This window comes from Hyperolius riggenbachi, chromosome 3, assembly GCF_040937935.1.
Source record: "Hyperolius riggenbachi isolate aHypRig1 chromosome 3, aHypRig1.pri, whole genome shotgun sequence".
NCBI classification, from domain to species: Eukaryota; Metazoa; Chordata; class Amphibia; order Anura; family Hyperoliidae; genus Hyperolius; species Hyperolius riggenbachi.
Genome location: NC_090648.1, coordinates 51,395,254 through 51,416,036, shown reverse-complemented (window position 1 = coordinate 51,416,036; position 20,783 = coordinate 51,395,254). Strand labels below are relative to the sequence as shown.

General features: G+C 47.8%; 1 protein-coding gene across 1 annotated transcript in view; it reads left to right on the top strand.

Moving 5' to 3' along the window:
- Positions 1 to 20,783, top strand: part of LOC137562603 (complement C3-like) — a 168,623-nt gene that overhangs the window by 99,641 nt on the left and 48,199 nt on the right. Inside the window, exons 26-28 of the mRNA XM_068274107.1 lie at positions 17,835 to 17,994; positions 18,936 to 19,031; positions 20,534 to 20,684. Of these exons, the coding sequence (XP_068130208.1) occupies positions 17,835 to 17,994; positions 18,936 to 19,031; positions 20,534 to 20,684 (407 nt within the window). The remainder of the gene's footprint in view (positions 1 to 17,834; positions 17,995 to 18,935; positions 19,032 to 20,533; positions 20,685 to 20,783) is intronic.

Below are 20,783 nucleotides of genomic sequence, written 5' to 3'. Positions count from 1 at the left end.
GCCTATGAACAGTGACAGTCAGTGAGTGTCCTAGTACAGTTACAGTATATAACTATTCAGAAGGAAATAGAGTGTGTGTACTACACAGACAGTGAGTGCAAGCACACGCAGGAGCTAGCCTATGAACAGTGACAGTCAGTGAGTGTCCTAGTACAGTTACAGTATATAACTATTCAGAAGGAAATAGAGTGTGTGTACACAGACAGTGAGTGCAAGCACACGCAGGAGCTAGCCTATGAACAGTGACAGTCAGTGAGTGTCCTAGTACAGTTACAGTATATAACTATTCAGAAGGAAATAGAGTGTGTGTACACAGACAGTGAGTGCAAGCACACGCAGGAGCTAGCCTATGAACAGTGACAGTCAGTGAGTGTCCTAGTACAGTTACAGTATATAACTATTCAGAAGGAAATAGAGTTTGTGTACACAGACAGTGAGTGCAAGCACACGCAGGAGCTAGCCTATGAACAGTGACAGTCAGTGAGTGTCCTAGTACAGTTACAGTATATAACTATTCAGAAGGAAATAGAGTGTGTGTACACAGACAGTGAGTGCAAGCACACGCAGGAGCTAGCCTATGAACAGTGACAGTCAGTGAGTGTCCTAGTACAGTTACAGTATATAACTATTCAGAAGTAAATAGAGTGTGTGTACACAGACAGTGAGTGCAAGCACACGCAGGAGCTAGCCTATGAACAGTGACAGTCAGTGAGTGTCCTAGTACAGTTACAGTATATAACTATTCAGAAGGAAATAGAGTGTGTGTACACAGACAGTGAGTGCAAGCACACGCAGGAGCTAGCCTATGAACAGTGACAGTCAGTGAGTGTCCTAGTACAGTTACAGTATATAACTACAATACAAAATACAATCACTAAGTAGTAGAGGACAGCAGAAATACTGTCTAATACTATCTAATACTGTCTAAATACTAATGAGAAATAAACTAACAGAGGACAGGAGGACAGCTGCCCACACAGGCAGGCCCTGAGGCCTAAAGCTGTAAGCCTGCAGCAGCTGTCTGAGTCTCTCTCTATGTAACACAAAAGCTACTAACTAAAATACAATGTCTATCTAACTAACAACAATATAGGTGTGTATAGGAGGTGTATGTGAGCAAAAACGCTAGGTAAATGACCACAATAGAGCTCTTGCTAAGCCAAAGCACAAAGGAGCAACTCTCTCTCTATGCAAGTCTCAGGCAAGGACGGAGAAACGGAACATGGCGGCCGCTATTTATAGGGTAGGGGCTGGCCAGGGTCCCCCTCTGTGATTGGCTGCCGTCAGAGGGCCTGGGAGCCCTCTGATTGGCTCTAAGGACATCAATCTGGGCTATGACGCTATTCGAGCTCGGTATTCGAGCTCGAATAGCGCCGTTTGCTCGAATAGCTCGAATAGTGAATGGGCTATTCGCGTTTACTCGAATAGCCCATTCGAATAGCTGCAGCTATTCGGAGCTCGAATACCGAGCTCGAATAGCTGAAAAAGAGCTCGAATATTCGAGCTACTCGAATATTCGAGCTCTGCTGAGCACCACTGCTGTAGTGTACACACACTCTATTTCCTTCTGAATAGTTATATACTGTAACTGTACTAGGACACTCACTCACTGACACTGTTCATAGGCTACTAGCTCCTGCGTGTGCGTGCACTCACTGTCTGTGTACTGTAGTGTACACACACTCTATTTCCTTCTGAATAGTTATATACTGTAACTGTACTAGGACACTCACTCAGTCACTGTTCATAGGCTACTAGCTCCTGCGTGTGCGTGCACTCACTGTCTGTGTACTGTAGTGTACACACACTCTATTTCCTTCTGAATAGTTATATACTGTAACTGTACTAGGACACTCACTGTCACTGTTCATAGGCTACTAGCTCCTGCGTGTGTGTGTGCACTCACTGTCTGTGTACTGTACACACACTCTATTTCCTTCTGAATAGTTATATACTGTAACTGTACTAGGACACTCACTGACTGTCACTGTTCATAGGCTAGCTCCTGCGTGTGCTTGCACTCACTGTCTGTGTACTGTACACACACTCTATTTCCTTCTGAATAGTTATATACTGTAACTGTACTAGGACACTCACTGTCACTGTTCATAGGCTACTAGCTCCTGTGTGTGCGTGCACTCACTGTCTGTGTACTGTACACACACTCTATTTCCTTCTGAATAGTTATATACTGTAACTGTACTAGGACACTCACTGTCACTGTTCATAGGCTACTAGCTCCTGCGTGTGCGTGCACTCACTGTCTGTGTACTGTACACACACTCTATTTCCTTCTGAATAGTTATATACTGTAACTGTACTAGGACACTCACTGACTGACACTGTTCATAGGCTACTAGCTCCTGCGTGTGCGTGCACTCACTGTCTGTGTACTGTACACACACTCTATTTCCTTCTGAATAGTTATATACTGTAACTGTACTAGGACACTCACTCACTGACACTGTTCATAGGCTACTAGCTCCTGCGTGTGCGTGCACTCACTGTCTGTGTACTGTAGTGTACACACACTCTATTTCCTTCTGAATAGTTATATACTGTAACTGTACTAGGACACTCACTGTCACTGTTCATAGGCTACTAGCTCCTGCGTGTGCGTGCACTCACTGTCTGTATACTGTAGTGTACACACACTCTATTTCCTTCTGAATAGTTATATACTGTAACTGTACTAGGACACTCACTGTCACTGTTCATAGGCTACTAGCTCCTGCGTGTGCGTGCACTCACTGTCTGTGTACTGTACACACACTCTATTTCCTTCTGATTACTGATTGATTATTGTAATTTCTGGTTGTACTTACTGTTACTACTTACTGTACTAGTAGGGACACTCAGTCACTGTTCATAGGCTAGCTCCTGCGTGTGCGTGCACTCACTCACTGTCTGTGTACACACACTCTATTTCCTTGTGATTATTACTACTGATTATTGTAACTTCTAGTTGTACTTACTGACTCTGTTACTACTTACTTACTGTACTAGACACTCACTCAGTCACCTCGCCCACCAACCCACTCCATTAAAGTACCCCACTTTTCACCCGCCCTTTTAAAAAACTTTTGTGTTTACGCCCAAAACATCGAAGATGTCTGGAAGTGGCAGCCAGCGCAGTCTGGGCAAGGGGAAGGGCAGCAAGGGAATCAGGAGGAGAGGGAGCAGCATTGTGGCAAGCCGCGGGCGCGGCCGCGCCACCATGCACAGTTCCGCAGCAGCAGCAGCAGCGTCAGTGGCTAACATTCCTCCTATAGCCACTGGCCGTGGACGCCTTGGGCGCCGCCCAGCAGGAGCATCTGCAACTCACGCTGCAGAGACACAGCAGCAGCAGCGTGTAGCACCTGCTCCGATTTTCCTCCAGCCGGGTCGGAAACGTCCCATTGAGGAAAAGGATGCAGACACTGTGGTGCAACTGATGACGGAGGATGAGCAGCCCGCCATCAGCTCTGCATCCGAGGCCTCCACCCTCACCACCACCACCCCTGTTCGCAGCAGCCGCCCAGCAGGGCCTGGGGAGGAGGCCAGTTCACCGTCACTCGCCGACCTGTCACTCAGCACTCTTTTGACCCCAGGCATGATGAGTCAATTGTCTGCTGTTGTTGGCGATTTGGAGGAGGAGATGCTGATGGGCACTTTGGGGGATGAGGGATTGGACAGCAAGACTGTGGCATCAGGAGAGGAGTTTGGGGGGTCATCATCCCAGCAGGACATGTTTCAGGAGGGGGAGGATGATGATGACACGGTGACAGACAGAGACTGGGTGCCACCAGCTCCAGGGGATGTCGTCATCAGCAGCTCTGAGGAGGAGGAGGAGGATGCGCTTGTGGGCCTTGCAAGGAGGCGCATCATTGCAAGCTATGGCAGCAGTAGGCAGGTCCCCCAGCCTGCTGGTGTCTCAGGCTCAGCAGCAGCAGCATCTGCCAGTACCACCACCAGCCGCACCCAAGCCCCCCCCCAACCACCACAGGAAGACAGGCAGCAGCGGTTCCATGCCGTAGGGGGTTGTTTTTGTCACCAATCTGGCGCTTTTTCACCATGCCCACAGTGTACAGCAAGTACGCCACTTGCAACCACTGTCAGCGGAAGTTGAGCAGAGGTGCAGACCCCTTAAAGTTCAGCACCAGCTCGCTCATCAACCACCTTGCTGCGAAACATTTCCACCAGCATGAGGAGTTCCAGAGGCTGAAGGCATCTGGTGCTGGCAGTGGCACCACACCCATCACTGCACAGCCTTCAGCAGCAGCAGCAGCAACAGCAGCCACCCGCCCTCCTGCTCCTCCAGCAGCATCAGCAGGAGTGCGGAAACGCACTGCTCCTCCCCCCTCTGCAACTCCTGCCGCCGACACTGAGGCCTGTTCTGGCAGCCAGTACTCAGTGGCCTCCTCTGCTGTGTCTGCTGATTCCCGTGCCAGCAAAAGGCCACGCCAGAGCCTTTTGAGCGAGTCCTTCCAGGGGGTGGTTAGGGCTCTGCCTCCCAGCAGCCGTCGCGTGCGTCAGCTGAACGGCTTGCTGGCATGGGCCATGTGCTCCCAACTCCTGCCGTACACGCTCGTGCAGGAGGGGAGCGACATTCATGCGCTGCTTGCTTGCGCAGCCCCAGACTGGCAGCTCCCCAGCAGACACTTCTTCGCCTGCAAGGCCATTCCTGCACTGCACCGCTTTGTGATGGCCAATGTGGAGCGAGGGCTGGAGCACGCGGTTGGTGAAAGGGTCCACGTCACCATGGACTCCTGGAGCAGCCACTTCGGGACAGGCCGCTACCTGTCCTTCACTGTCCACTGGGTCAGCTTGGTGGAAGGGGATGAGGATGGGAGAGCAGCAGCGGGCACAGCAGCAGCAGCAACACAGTTGGTGGTGCCACCCCGCAGGGTCGGGGGAACAGCAGCAGGTTCCTCCGATCCTCTGCCATCCTCCGGCACACCTGGCCAAACCCCCCGCCTCAGCAGCAGCGTGAAGGCCCGCCACTGCCAAGCGCTGCTGCACTTGGTCAGCCTTGGGAAGACCAAGCTGACGGCAACCCATGTGTTGGCCAAACTCCAGGAGCAGGAGAGGATTTGGCTGACCCCCAGAGGCCTCAGAGTCGGAGAGGTGGTGGCCGACAATGGGGCCAATCTGGTTGCCGCAATAGACAGGGGAAACCTGACCCACATCCCCTGTCTTGCCCACGTGCTGAACCTGGTGGTGCAGAAGTTCTTGCGCACCTACCAGGGGATGGGCGATTTGCTGGAAACGGCAAGGAACGTTGTGCGTCACTTCCGGCGCTCGGCTGCAGCCTGTGCGAGCCTGGAAGACGTGCAAAAGGAGCTGGAGCTGCCACGCCATCGGCTGATCCTTGACGTTCCGACTCGCTGGAACTCCACCCTGGTGATGTTGGAGCGTCTGGTTGAACAGAAGCACGCTGTCAACCAGTACCTTGCCCTGGCCACTGTTTCTGCCGCTCAGAGAAGGGACAAGACCAGCAACATCCCGTCCATCGTCCCCGATGATGACTGGAGGCACATGCAGCAGGTGTGCTTAGTGCTGGCTCCCTTTCTGCAGGCCACTAACATGGTGAGCAGGGACCATGCTATGGTCTGCGAGTGGGTGCCCCTGGTTTGTCTGCTGAACAGGGCCCTCGATGCTTTGCTGGAACAGGGAGCGGCAGCCTTGGACCAGCAGGAGCGGCAAGCAGCTGCACAGTCCACCTCTGAGGGGGAGGAGGAGGACTTGGTGGAGGTCCCTGACCTTGCTGCTGATGAGGGGGATCAGCACAGCGCAGCTGAGTTGGTGCGGGGGTGGAGAGAGGATGAGGCGGCAGAGGAGGAGGATGAGGAGGACAGCACTGCCGTCGATGTGCCAGCAGACGTGGCCCGCCTCTTCCCAATGGCAGCGCACATGCTGACGTGCCTGCGCAAGGACCCCAGGGTGATCCAGATGAAGCAGAGGGAGGACATCTGGATCAGCATGATGTTGGACCCACGCCTCAAGGGGAAGTTGAGCCAGTTCCTGCCGCCTGCAGGAGGAGACCCAGCGCAACAAATAAGGAGCTTGCAGCAGGCCCTTGTTGAGCGCTTGGAGGAAGCCTTCCCCCAGTCTTCCACCCCCACTGTCCAGCCAGCACAGAGGCAGCAGCAGGTGCCTGCATCCAGCAGCAAGCGCCCCACAGACCTGCTGTCTCTCAGCAACGAGCTCTACAGGACTGTAGAGGCTCCGGCAGCAGTGACTAGAGAGGAGGTGCATGCAGCAGCATCCTCCTCCGGTCACAGCCAGCGCCTGACCCGCATGGTGGCTGACTACATGGGGTCCTACAGCAGACTTGACAGCGATGCCCCTGTTGATCCCATGGAGTATTGGGTCAAGCGCCTGGAGATCTGGAGCGAGCTGGCGCAGTACGCCCTGGAAGTGCTGTCCTGTCCCCCTTCCAGCGTGCTGTCCGAGCGCTGCTTCAGTGCAGCTGGTGGCGTGGTCACCGAGAAACGCTCACGTCTGTCTCACAAGTCTGTGGACAGACTGACGTTTCTCAAGATGAACCAGGCGTGGGTGGAAGGCGAGTTCCTGGCCCCTGTTGTTGGCGAGAGGGGGACATGAACTGAAGAACCATCGTTAATGTGCCTTACCACCCTTTACCACCTCCTGGCTCCTGCTCACTAAGCCAGCCTGGTTCACTTTGACTATTACGTCGCCTGCAGCCACACATTTTACACCTACAGTGGGCTGCTGTGTACTGCCCTTCTGCTGTCTGTCTGTGTTTCCCACTGTCAGGGTACACAGATTTACCTTCTGCTGCCACTCTGCCACCAGCTATTACTTCAAAAAATAGCTATATCTGTGTAATTGGTTGTAAAACCAAAACTACAAAACCATTAATAAAAAAAAAAGGTTTAATTTTTCTGAGTTGCCCGGGTTGAAAACTGTGTTGTCCCAGTTGTGTATTGGACACAATGTGGGCTGCACGACCGCTGTCTGGGACCTCCTGTTGTGTTTATTTACGCCCTGGTATCACCGCTAGGTACCAGGGCTATTATGTCACGCTGCCTGCCTGCTGCCACACTCACACTATTCCTCCATTCCTCCTGCTGCTGCTGCTGTCTGTCTGTGTTTCCCACTGCCAGGGTACACAGAATTACCTTCTGCTGCCACTCTGCCACCAGCTATTACGTCAAACAATAGCTGCTCACATAATTACTCCTCCATTCCTCCTGCTGCTGCTGCTGTCTGTCTGTGTTTCCCAATGCCAGGGTACACAGATTTACCTTCTGCTGCCACTCTGTCACCAGCTATTACGTCAAACAATAGCTATATATATGTGTAATTTGTTTTACAAACAAAACCAAAAAACCATAAAAAAAAAAAAAAGGTTTAATTTTTCTGAGGTGCCCGGGTTGAAAACTGTGTTGTCCCAGTTGTGTATTGGACACGATGTGGGCTGCACGACCGCTGTCTGGGACCTCCTGTTGCGTTTATTTACAGCCCTGGTATCACCCGCTAGGTACCAGGGCTATTATGTCACGCTGCCTGCCTGCTGCCACACTCACACTACTCCTCCATTCCTCCTGCTGCTGCTGCTGTCTGTCTGTGTTTCCCACTGTCAGGGTACACAGAATTACATTCTGCTGCCACTCTGCCACCAGCTATTACGTCAAACAATAGCTGCTCACATTACTCCTCCATTCCTCCTGCTGCTGCTGCTGTCGGTCTGTGTTTCCCACTGCCAGGGTACACAGAATTACATTCTGCTGCCACTCTGCCACCAGCTATTACGTAAAAAAATAGCTATATATATGTGTAATTTGTTTTACAAACAAAACCAAAAAACCATTAAAAAAAAAAAAGGTTTAATTTTTCTGAGGTGCCCGGGTTGAAAACTGTGTTGTCCCAGTTGTGTATTGGACACGATGTGGGCTGCACGACCGCTGTCTGGGACCTCCTGTTGTGTTTATTTACAGCCCTGGTATCACCCGCTAGGTACCAGGGCTATTATGTCACGCTGCCTGCCTGCTGCCACACTCACACTACTCCTCCATTCCTCCTGCTGCTGCTGCTGTCTGTCTGTGTTTCCCACTGCCAGGGTACACAGAATTACCTTCTGCTGCCACTCTGCCACCAGCTATTACGTCAAACAATAGCTGCTCACATAATTACTCCTCCATTCCTCCTGCTGCTGCTGCTGTCGGTCTGTGTTTCCCACTGCCAGGGTACACAGAATTACATTCTGCTGCCACTCTGCCACCAGCTATTACGTCAAACAATAGCTATATATCTGTGTAATTTGTTTTACAAACAAAACCAAAAAACCATACAAAAAAAAAAAGGTTTAATTTTTCAGAGGTGCCCGGGTTGAAAACTGTGTTGTCCCAGTTGTGTATTGGACACGATGTGGGCTGCACGACCGCTGTCTGGGACCTCCTGCCTGCTGTGTTTATTTACAGCCCTGGTATCACCGCTAGGTACCAGGGCTATTATGTCACGCTGCCTGCCTCATTGACTGCCTGCTGCCACACACTCATCCTCCTCCTCCTGCTGCTGAATTTACCTCCTGCTGTTTGTGTGTTTCCACTGCCAGGGAGCACATACAATGGCGCTTCCAACATGCGTGCGCCACCAGCTATTTGTTACGCTCAAAAATAGCTGCATTTCTTTAAAAAAAAAATTGAAAAGAGAAATAAGTGAAGAAGAAGAAGACGATATAGAAAAAGAAGGAGAAGAAGAAGATGAAGAAGAAGAAGAAGAAGATGAAGAAGAAGAAGAAGAAGATGAAGAAGAAGATGAAGAAGATGAAGAAGATGAAGAAGAAGAAGATGGAGAAGATGAAGAAGAAGAAGATGGAGAAGATGAAGAAGATGAAGAAGATGAAGAAGAAGAAGAAGAAGATGAAGAAGATGAAGAAGAAGAAGATGAAGAAGATGAAGAAGAAGAAGATGAAGAAGATGAAGAAGAAGAAGATGAAGAAGAAGAAGATGAAGAAGATGAAGAAGAAGAAGATGAAGAAGATGAAGAAGATGAAGAAGAAGAAGAAGAAGAAGAAGATGAAGAAGAAGATGAAGAAGAAGATGAAGAAGAAGAAGATGAAGAAGAAGAAGATGAAGAAGAAGATGATGATGAAGAAGATGAAGAAGATGAAGAAGAAGATGAAGAAGAAGAAGAAGAAGACAATATAGAAGAAGAAGAAGAAGATATAGAAGAAGAAGATATAGAAGAAGATATAGAAGAAGAAGAAGAAGATATAGAAGAAGAAGAAGAAGAAGAAGAAGTATATACAGTACTGAACAAAATTCTGGACACAACTTCTCTTTCCACCTTTTTTTTTTTTAAAGGAACATCCCCACATAATCACTTGCTGTTGTTACTTGGAAAAAAAGATGTTTCTTGCATCATTCACCCTCAAAACAAGTGTTGGAAGCTATTTAAGGCCAATTCGAATAGTCAGCTCGAATAATGAGCTCGAATACCGACTCGAATAGTGAGCTCGAAGTCCGAGGTCGAATCGAATAGTAAAAATTATTCGACTCGAATATTCGATCGACCTCGAATAATTTACTATTCGAATTCGACCAAACTCGAATTTTAAAAAGGGGTATTTGAGCACCACTATCTGCCAGTATCCGTAGCTCCGATCTATGATCGTTAGGTAGTTGGCGGATGCCAGCCAATCCAACAGATCACCGAGGGGAGTCATGGGATACGCAACGGTTATTGGGATGTCGTCCGGCATCCTATAGGCCTCACAGAACATGGTGGTCTGTGAGCTAGAGGATTTGCGGAGGACAGACATCTGTAACATCTCCTCATACTTCATCTTCTCTTTTGCTTGCACCTCCGGAGAGGCGCTGTAGGGGATCTGCCATAAGGGCTTGTGAGTCTCCGGGTCCCTTCTGTGAACTGCTGTATCCAGCCCAGGGTTGCTGCGAAGATTTCGCTGTGGGGGCGCAGTGCGCTTCAGCGAGGCCTTCGGGGAGTACGAGAGGTGGGGGGTGACTTTCACATCATCCGCCAATTCTCGTGTGGGAGCTATCAAGCCTGGCAGGGGACCTGTGTCTTCCTGTTCTAATTGGCCGTGCTCTCCCAGAACTAACTGCGTTCTATCTGACTGGGCTTCTAACAGATCCACATGGACCGTGCTTTCACCTGGGGTGTCAGTTACATGGGGAATGGGTTCACTGGAGTAGTTACCATTCTCCCTGTACACCTGTAGTGGAGCTTCCACTGCTGGCGGCTTAGCGGTCTGGCCACTAAGCGCACGCAGGTTGGAGTCGCTCTGTAGTATCCTCACGGATGTGGGACTACAAGTCTCAGCCAGCTACCTAGTGTGATCTGAGGTCAGCTGCTTAAAATCAAACTCTCTGGGGTCAGAGCTGACAGGAATGCCTGCAGGCTCTGAGCTCAGGTTACCAACAGTACTGTGTGTGTCTGTCTGCACAGGTACACCACAATAAACATCACCTTTTGGGTAAATCAAAATCACGTCAATATTGACATTGGTCTGGGGGTCAGAGATATCAGGGGAACTCAAGACTTCTCCAGATAGTCCTGAGTCCAGGCTACCGGTGACACTGAAAGCGTCATCCAGCGTACTCTCACAGACATGCACAACATTATCAAAAGCGTTTGCATAACATGACATGTCATTTTTAGCATGCGTGTCACCCGCCTGAAAGTCAGAATTGTCAGAGGGAATCCCTGCTGTCAGCTCTGAGTTCATGCGGCTGACCATAGAGCATGTAATGGCCAAAGAATGTACAGCGTTTCTATCACAATTATCACGGACACATGCAATTTCATTAGTAATAACAGGTGCAGAAAGAGATAAAAGACAGTCAGTTGCTGGTACATGTAAATCTGGGGGTACCTCCCGCCCAGCGGCGTTAGGTACAGTAGAAATAGCAGGTAAGGGTTTGACATCTCCCTGTTTTCCCAAAGGCTTGTACAGTACCTGGTGGTCAGGGAGTCCTGCTGGGAACTCCTGCATATCAGCAGAAAATTCCGAAGGGCACACAAGCGTGCCTAGATCAGTGCCAAGCACAGGAGGAGAGGGAAACTCAGCAACAGCCCACTCTGGAAAACCCACCCCCCATCCGGCCTTCTCGGGACCTGGGATAACAGGGTTGTGGTGGTTGGGCCTGACTTCAGTCAGGGTGAGGCGCTTTTGTGGGAGAATATCTTCCTCTGTGGCAAGGTCGGAACAGACCAAGGAAACATCTGCTTCTGGAGCACTGGAGCAAAAGATGATCTGGTCGTCCACTGGAGCACTGTGAAGATTTCCGGAACCGTAGAGCATCTCTGACACGCTGACAGGCTGTGCAGAGGGTGATGCAGGTGACGGATCAGGGTTGCTAGCCATCTTCGGGCTAGGGACGGTCGTTCTTTTCCTCTTGGGACAGAAGAACTGTATGTGGCCAGTCAAGCCACAAAGATTACACGTGCGAATGGCAGGTGTGTCAGACTGGGATGCAGCAATAGCAGCAGCTGCAGGTCTCGGTGGCGCAACGCTCACCGGACCAGGAGGAGCAAATGCAGTAGGCTTACCTCCTTCCAAGTCTTGGGACAGTGTTCTGTGACTGCCCAGCACCAGAGTTCTCTGGCTGTCAGGTACAGGAACCTGATGGTACGCCCTCTCAGAGGTGCGCACAGGAAAGTCTCGTTCCGTGCCCTCTTCCATGGCAGGAAGTTTTGCTGTGGGGGTCACGGGTAGAGGTTCGCATCTCTCCACCGAAACACATAGTGAAGAGTGCTGATTTGATTGGGTTAGCTGGGCCAACTCCAATTCACGCTGGAGCCGTAGCTCTTCGATCTGGAGATCCCGCTGGCGCAGACACTCTCGGTGCTCCTGGTATCGGCGCAGTTCCTCGCCGGTCAGGTTTGCCAACTCCAATTCCCGCTGGACTCCTTGGCCTGGAGATCAAACTGGCGCAGTCGCTCTTGGTGCTCTGCTTCACGCTGGAGCATCTTTGCCTCATGCTGGCGCTCCTCTCTCAGGAACTGCCGCTGTCGTTCTGCTTCCTGGCGCTGTTCTTCTGCCTCCTGGAGCAGAAGTTCTTGTAACTCCGGGTACATGCGCAGATCCTGGTCAGTCAGGTTTGCCAACCACTCCGGGGTTATCAGGACTGCAGGTAATAGAGGCATTAAGCAAGGTGGCGACAAGGATTCCATCTCTGGAGTAATGCCACCAGCTCAGCCTTGTTTGTGCTGCAAGCAGCAATGCCGTGCGATTCGCAGAGGGCTTGCACGTCAGGAACTGACCAATTTTGGTGATCCTGAACTGAATCAGACATTCAGAAGAGAAGAGTATAAGAAAGAATAGGGTATAGCAAAGAAAAGGTTAGGAAATGTAGACCAATCTATTCACTATCAATGTGTACCATTTTGTGCCCAGAACTTCGGTTCTGCCAGACAGGATACTTAGTTACCACTGTCTTATTATTCTGGTTGCAAAGACTGAGTTTGTCAGATCTTTGCGCTCTGATTTCCCAAAAGCTGGCTATGCCTGGTTTTGGGGTGTGCTATCACCACCACTGCCCACCAATGTGACAATCCAGCCCCGCGATCCTGTCGAGATCTGCTCCCGTTAGCGTACGCAGGAAGTACGGGCACAGACGGACAACGAGACCGGTTGCTGGATCGTCAGAGGGAAGAAAGTAAAGGGCGACAGAGCGTGCCAATCCCGTCTAATCTGCTCCCGTTAGCATACGCAGGAAGTACGGTGAACAGACTGACAATAAAGATTGGTCGCGCAGCTGCCGACAATATGTAATGGGACAATCACTCACCAATCCCGTATTACTAGGCCACTGTTGCCATACAGGTCTCATGCACTAGAGACTGCTGGAGGCAAATTCACTGTGTGCGTAGTAAACGGTTAAGATTGGTTGGAGGTGCCCATACATGTACAATTTTGATTGTATATACAATCTGTAAACTAAAAATATCGATTTCGCGCTGGAAATCTGGTAAATACACTGCCACCACTGTCCGGTTGTATGGAGCGGACAGTCTCCAACGCTATCATAATACGGTAGCCAGCCCAATCACGTTCAACACGCTCAAGTCACCGTTCGGGGAATAATCACTTCCGACGGCTTAAAGACTGTGAGCAATGTGACGTTAAAGAAAGGTTACTGGGTCCCTATATGATGCAATCTCGAATTGTATTTATAATCGAGAAACGAAGTTATCGATTTTGCACAGGAAATCTGGTACTAGCTAATCCTAGAAGGAAGAAACGGTTATTTACAACCTAGCTAGCAAATCAACAATTTATAAGCAAATCATAAAACAATGCGGTAGTATGACTGACTCTTCAGAGGGCAGATTCGTTATAGCAGCAATCAGATGACCAGAAAAGGCACACAACTGAACGATAAAATCGTTAGTTTATTTCTAAACTACATACACACAGCTTATTTTAGAACAGATTGATTGGACAGAGAGAAGAGAGGAAGAGAAACAGAATGTCTGAATATACACAGTTCAAATACCGTTATTGGTAGCCCATGCGGCAATCGCAAGTCTTTGGCGAAAGTCCCAAAATGGCGGTTGCCATGCGGCCAACAGGCCTTTGTTAGAAAGTTCAAAGATGGAGGTTTTGGCCCGTGTCCCTGCGGGCTGCCAGGATGTTACTAGGCATCAGATTGAAGGTAAATGACCCTGGACTTTTGGATCATGTCAGTTTTGTTCCTCACTGTAGGTGGGAGGAGTTATGACACATACAAGTCCAGCCTTGCAATTTGAATAAGGCAATGCCCCCTTAGGCAGGGAGAGGTTTTTGGCCAATTCATATTTTGCCCGCTCTCAGCATGCCCGTAGGTAATATCAAAAACCGAATGATTATTCACAATCAGCGTAAGTGTGTGAATCTGCTAATACCAAACACGAGGAGTCTGGATCGCTAATAGCACCGCCCCCCCCCCTTTCACCTTACTGGCACTGGTTCCGAAAGATCCAGAGGGCTGAAAATCTCTCAGGACCAGTGTCATGTGGAATCTAATAAACTCCGTGAATTTGAGGGAACTGCGATCTTGGGAACACCAGAAATATTACCAAACTGTGCCTATTTATTAAATACAGTTTCTACAGTTTTGTTGAATCTTTGGGTGCCCAGATGGCGTGATAAGGATCATTCCTGTCTCCTTTCAACTCAGGCCACAAGGCAGCTATGTGTCGGACTCCTGCTGGGTCGGTGCCTATCAGGCTGGAGAAAGCTACAATTTATGAGCTTCTGTCAACTGATATCTACCCTTCACCTGATGGATGAGGTCATAAACAGCCGGCCTGTGCTGGCAGAGAGTCTTTTCACAGGAGGCTAATTAACTGACCATGAAAAGATTTCTCCAGCCCTTTGGCGAAGGGAAAAAAAAGTGTATTTAAACCAAAAACTGTCAGTTTGGTTGGTTTGCGAAGAACTGGCGTTCGTACCTCCATGACGCATTCGATATGTCATATCGACGGCGTCACAACTCCTTCAAACCTATGATCATTTCAGTGCATGCTTTTCACCCTTGTCTTTTCATAGCTAGGGTTATACTGGGGGCAGCCATTAGCAATTCCTCCATTGCCAGACACTATCTACTCCACCAGTTTGCCGGAAAAATTCCGGCAATTTGAAAGGAAGGGAGGGGTTCCTCCAATAAATGTAAAATATTTTATATTTGTCATTATGCAGCTGAAAAAAGGCTGCTATTTATTATTATAATTTAGAAAATAGATTTTATTTCTGAAATCTTGTATTTTTAATCTGGGTCCACTTTAATCAGCCACATGAGTGTATGGGTTTCCAACTATCTGTATCAGACCCTATTCACAAAATGCATAGATTGCTCTCTGAGAGTGCATAGGTATGAATGCAGGATGGCTGGATATTTAACTAAGGGGTCCAGGGGTGTAACTAGAGGGGTGTAGCCCCCGGGGCCCAGAGCTGTGAGGGGATCCCAACTACTAACCTTTCCTTCTCCTGATACAGGGGGCTATACTTCAGATCAAGGGTTGTTGTGGCTACACTTGTTATGGGTGTGAAGAGCATAATGGCCATGCTTTTTTTATGACGTGTGAGATGGGTCCCCAGGCCAAGAAGAGCACGAGGGGAGGCAAGGAAAGGGATGTGAGAATTGCAGGGGACTCCTCAAGGTTTTGCTGGGAGGGGGGCAGTGAATTTTAGTTATGCCACTAAAGGGGTTGATTTATTTGCATAATAGGTGGGTTCATTGTAATTTATTGAGAATTAAATTAGTGCTAACCAAGAGACAAGGAAATATGGAAGGGTCAGCGAGAAACTTGGATGGAAAGAGAGGAGCTCACACTAACCTTGTACTTTCATACAGAGTATCATGCTCACACACACACCATACACACACACACACACTTGCTCTGTCGTGGAGCATCCATTGTCACACCCAACCTCTCCGAAGGTCAATGTGGTCCTTAGAAGGCAATGTCCTTTCACGTATGTTGTACGTGGTCAAGCATCATTATCTTTCTCCTGCAAGAACACGGCAAATATAAATTCCTGGCTAGGCAGTAAAAGGTTGTGACATTGAGGGCCCATTCACCTTAGGGCTTTTTAAAAGCGCTAGTGCTATTCTACCCTATGGCAGTGTTGTCACTGCCACGATTGGTGCCCATCGTGGGCGTTTTGAATTTAGCGATCGCTATACAGTGCTGAATTCACGGAAGTGTCCAATGATTTGTACCGTGCTAATCGCGGTAAAATCACTAGAGCAAAACGCTAGCTAGGCGCTAGTGTTTTGCAATTTCTAGTGTGAATGGGCCCTCTGAACATCTCAAGATGCACTCTACACATATGTCCTGTTTGGTTCTCATAAACATGGAACGTTCATCTGCACCTAATAGATCAGCCAGCAACATCTGTAGGAACAAGGAACACCAAGGGCCCCAATAGTGTAATATGTACTGGTAAATGGTTACTAGATAGAGTAAATATTAATACTCACAAACCAGGGTTACCATTAGGCAACCACTGTAAAGGCAGGTGGGGAGATTTTTCTGACCCCACTCAGGAATAACAAGTCGCTCTCTGTAGATGAGAAAAAGGGGGTTCAACCCTCCACCCAGGGTGGACTCAATATTATGCAGGAGAACAGAGGCGCCAAAAGGATAAAAGGTAGCTAAATGAGCTTAAAAACCAAATTCTTGGTAAATAGAGGAGGTAGTGGTGGACTTACCTCCTCCAAGTAGACACACAACGACTGTAGTAAAGACAGTCAATGTATTTTATTTATGAACTCCAAATATGCAACGTGTTTCGCAGGTTTGATCCCACTTTATCAGGCAATAACAACGGAGCAATAGCATATGTGGTCAGTAGAAGAGCCAGGCACCTCTGTCTTTGGTTTTTAAGCTCATTTAGCTTCCTTTTATCCTCTTGGAGCCTCTGTTCTCCTGCATAGCAACATCTGTAAAGTAAAACAGTGCAGGTTGAATTGCATAGAGACATTGGGGTGTGCTAGCGTTTTGCCTGCATTATAACGCGCGTAATGGTTTTCACGCGCAATGAGTTAGCACGGTTTAGTGAATCAACCCCATTCTATTTACCACTGGTTGATATTGTCCTGCATTTATAGGAAGGACATTAACATACTAACACAGATGAGCAACTAAAGTAATCAGAGGGATGGAAGCTCTCACTAAAGCGTTACAGATTGCCAAGCAAGCACAGGGTGAGCTAGAACTCCTAGGAGTGTGTTCATGGATTAACGTGGCTCTATGAGATAGGACTTGAAACACCCTGAGATCAGAATCAGAATTTACTTTATTCGCCAAGTACGACAATTGTCGTACCTCGGAATTGATTTTGGCACACATGGCATAGGCATTGTTACATAGACAGACATTGCATTGACAAAACATAAAGATATTTATTGAGACAGGCATAGCAGCATACAGTACATTGGGGATATGCGGGGCAGTCATTGAGAGCTCTAGCAACTAGGGTGTGGGGCAGTGCTGCCCAAAGAGTGTCTGTGAGTTCAGAGTGAGCAGTAAGGGAGCTGTTGCTAACAAGGGCTTCGAGACTAGAGCGCCAAGAGTACCAGATTGCTCAGCCAAAAAAAGAGTTTGCCATCTATTTACTGTAGGAAGGGGTTCTTAACAGCAAACATTAAAATGTGGAATATTTTACCACAGGAAGTATTTATGACAAATCCTATAACACCATTTAAAAGAAGCTTGGGTGCTTTCCTTGCATTGAGGGAGATCAACAGCTATGGTTACTACTAGTTGATTCCTAGCAAAATTGATCTAGGTATTTTATTTGACTGCCACCTGGAGTTAGAATAGACATTTTTCCCCTTAAAAAGAACCTGAGGTGGGTTTGTGAAATCATATTAGGACACAGAGGCACATTCTGTATACAATGCCCAGCCTCTGTGTCATTACAGTATGTGCCTCCTGGCTCCCCCCGGGGTCTGCTGTCCCCCATTTAAAAATGTGCAGGTTAGCAGATTGTTGCTAGCCTGTTATTTACCTTTGACTGTCGGTCACCACTGCTCCCCCGCCTCCTGTATAGCGCGGCTCCCTGCCTCTGTCCCTTCCTTCCCTGCCTTCCATAACCTTCCTCCAATCGGCTTATGGAGGCGGGAAGTCAGTCAACCAAAGTTCTATGTAAACAGTAGCTCTTGTTTTTGTTTTCCTGTGAATTATGAAGGGATGAGATGGTGTCCAGTTTAAGAAAGCATTTAAGAGTGGATATAATTTCCAGATGTCTGAATCTGCTGGACCATGAGGGCACTTCATAATTTTACTGTTATATGCACCCACTCTGAGATGTATCTCACCAGTTTCAGCATTTCCCCTCCAACACTCACCTAAATTTTCCTTTGCTCCAACAGGCTGACTGCTTACGTGGTGAAAGTGTTTGCCATGTCGACAAGGCTGATTAACGTAGAGAAAGAGATCTTGTGTGGGGCCATGAAATGGCTTCTTTCCGAAAAGCAGCTACCAAATGGCGTGTTCAAGGAAGACGCTCCCGTCATCCACGGAGAGATGGTGGTATGTTGGGGAATTTTAAATCCAATGCTATCTCAGGAAGTTAAGTGAGGCCTACATAGATGAGGAGTTGCTAGGCAACCAAGAATACCATGCTCTCCTACTCCTGCAAGATATGAACTTTAATAGGGGAAAATTTAAATTCCTGAATTCTTGTAATTCATCTTCTACTATGTCCGCTATCTCTACACAGGTGTATGGCCTCTTGCACACTGCATGCATTTCCGATTCTGATTCCGCTTTTTAATCGGTTTTTACATCCGTAGTAGGCACATGCCTACAGGTGCCTTATGTGGGAGAGGTGGCCCATCCTCCTCAGAACACTGACCTCAGGAGCTTACAGTCTAATCCTGTCTCATATCGTTGACTGAGGCACTTACATCCTAATCCGTGTCTCATGTCACTAAGAATGATATGAGACAGTGATTAGTGTGTAAGATTCAAAGTTAGTGACATAAGGCAGGGATTAGAGTTCAGAATATTTTTGCTTGGGGGTGTGGCCTGTGTTCAGGGGAGGAGTTTAGGGTGCAGAATGCCTGTGCCTACAGGCTTCTGAGTTGTAAATCCAGCCCTGGATAGTAGTAGGGATTTAAATAACAAATGTTAAACAACTCTATATAAAGCATAGCAGTAGTAGCAACAGACTGCTTCACAGATTGCTGTTTCAGATATCAAAGGAAGGAGTGCCTCACATCTACATTTGACCACATGAGTCCTTTCAGATGGCTAAAGTCTATGGCTGCCTATAGGCTGTTCACATTTACAGTATATCTGCCATGCATCAGTAGGGGGGCCTTTGCCTATGCAATGCATATTTTGCCTTTCCCAAACTCATACAAAATCTAATGTTTTTGCTAAAAATGATCTAAATATTAGAAGACAGTTAATAATTTCACTGATGTGAAGCCGTGTCACTGTTGCTTTACCCTGTGCTGTCTCTGCAGGGAGGAACCGGAAACACGGACCCCGATGCGTCACTTACGGCCTTTGTCGTCATTGCTCTAGTGGAAGCCAAAAGCGTCTGTGAGAAGGAGGTTCCAGTAAGTAGCGCTGGGGGTAGTGATGACAATTAGGGATGGTCAGTGAGATGCAAATTATTATTATTACTATTATTATTATTATTAATTGTATTTATAAAGCGCCAACATATTACGCAGCACTGCACAATATATAAATGAGTTACCGTAACATACAAGGTAGAACATACGGAAACTCACAACAAAACAAGATCATGCAAATGATTTGATAACAATACAGTGCCATAGGTCAAAATAGAGACTGTTCTGTTCCACAAGAGGGGTGATTGACAGGAAGATTGCATAATCAAGCTGGAAACACTAGGGGGAGGGCCCTGCCAGAGGCTTACAATCTAAAGGGTGGGGGTGGAGACAGTAGGTGCATCTTTTGAGAGGGTGTCTAACAGAACTTATTATGGTGCTGGTGTAGGGGGATATGCGAGCATGAAAAGGTGAGTCTTGGGGGCTTGTTTGAAGGTATTAAAGGTGGGGGTGGGTTTGATGGCTAGTGGGAGCGAGTTCCAGAGAGTGGGGGGAGCCCTAGTGAAGTCCTGCAATCGTGCATGGGAATGAGATATGCATGGCGCGACTAGGCGCAGGTCATTGGAGGATCGGAGGGGATGGGTTGGAGGATCGGAGGGGGCGGGCAACTCAAATAATTTTGAGTTGATGCAGGATTATGCAAATTTTGTATGCAGCTTAAAAAAAGAACCAATCACATCCTGCTACGGTTAAATTTGATTGATTTGTTTTCATGCTGCTTACTCTATTCTGGGCCACTATGGTGTAACAATAAGAGTTCCGTTAGGACTTCTTGTCTGGGGTGACAAAAGAGCTAGAAATGGCCCTGCAGGTTTCACTTTCATATAAAAGGACCTTTTTTGCAGTAGTATTAAAAATGCGAACTTGTACTTTTTGAGATGTTTGTATTTCTCCATATAGACTAGAGTATGACTTAATGCTTTGTTTGCTTTCTTTTATCTACTGTATATTCCTGTGTATAAGACTACTTTTTAACCCTTGAAAATCTTCTGGAAAGTTGGGGGTCGTCTTATACGCCGGGTGTCATTGCTGCCGGGTGATATGCCCTATCCTGTTACCGCCTCTCAGATCTCCCTGCTGAGGGAGCGCAATCTATTCTTCCATACCACTCTGATAAACAGGTAGACAAGGAGAGCTGACCAGTCTACTTAAGGAGAGTTGACCAATGCAACAAGTCAATTGACTATATACACTGTTATATACTGGGTAACACATACAGTACAGCACCAGTATCTGTTCATACACAGCACCAGCACATGATTTTTTTATTTTTATTTTAATTTGGTGTACATTGGAAGAGGGGTAGTCTTATACGGCAAGTATATCCCAAACTCTATATTTTAACTGGAAAAGTTGGGGGGTCGTCTTATACGCCGGAATATACGGTATTTGTGATAATAAATTGATACTAGTTATTTTAAATAGCTCCACCTCTTGCTTTCCTCCATTGTAGTAAATAACTCCTGTTCTCTGTGTGGCTTCAGGATCTGGATGTCAAACTGGAGAAAAGCGTGACTTTCTTGGCAGGTCTTGTGGACAGGCTGAAGAAGCCGTACACCATCTGCATCACGTCCTACGCCCTGTCCTTGTTGGGAAGACTGCCAGACCACAAGCAGCTCCTCAAGAGCTCCACAGGTTTGTATGGGATGGAAAGCTGTGGTCAAGGAGATCCTAAGGATTCTTTAAAAGATATAAGAAATTGAGAAATTCTCTCCCAGATTGTAGGCCTCGGGT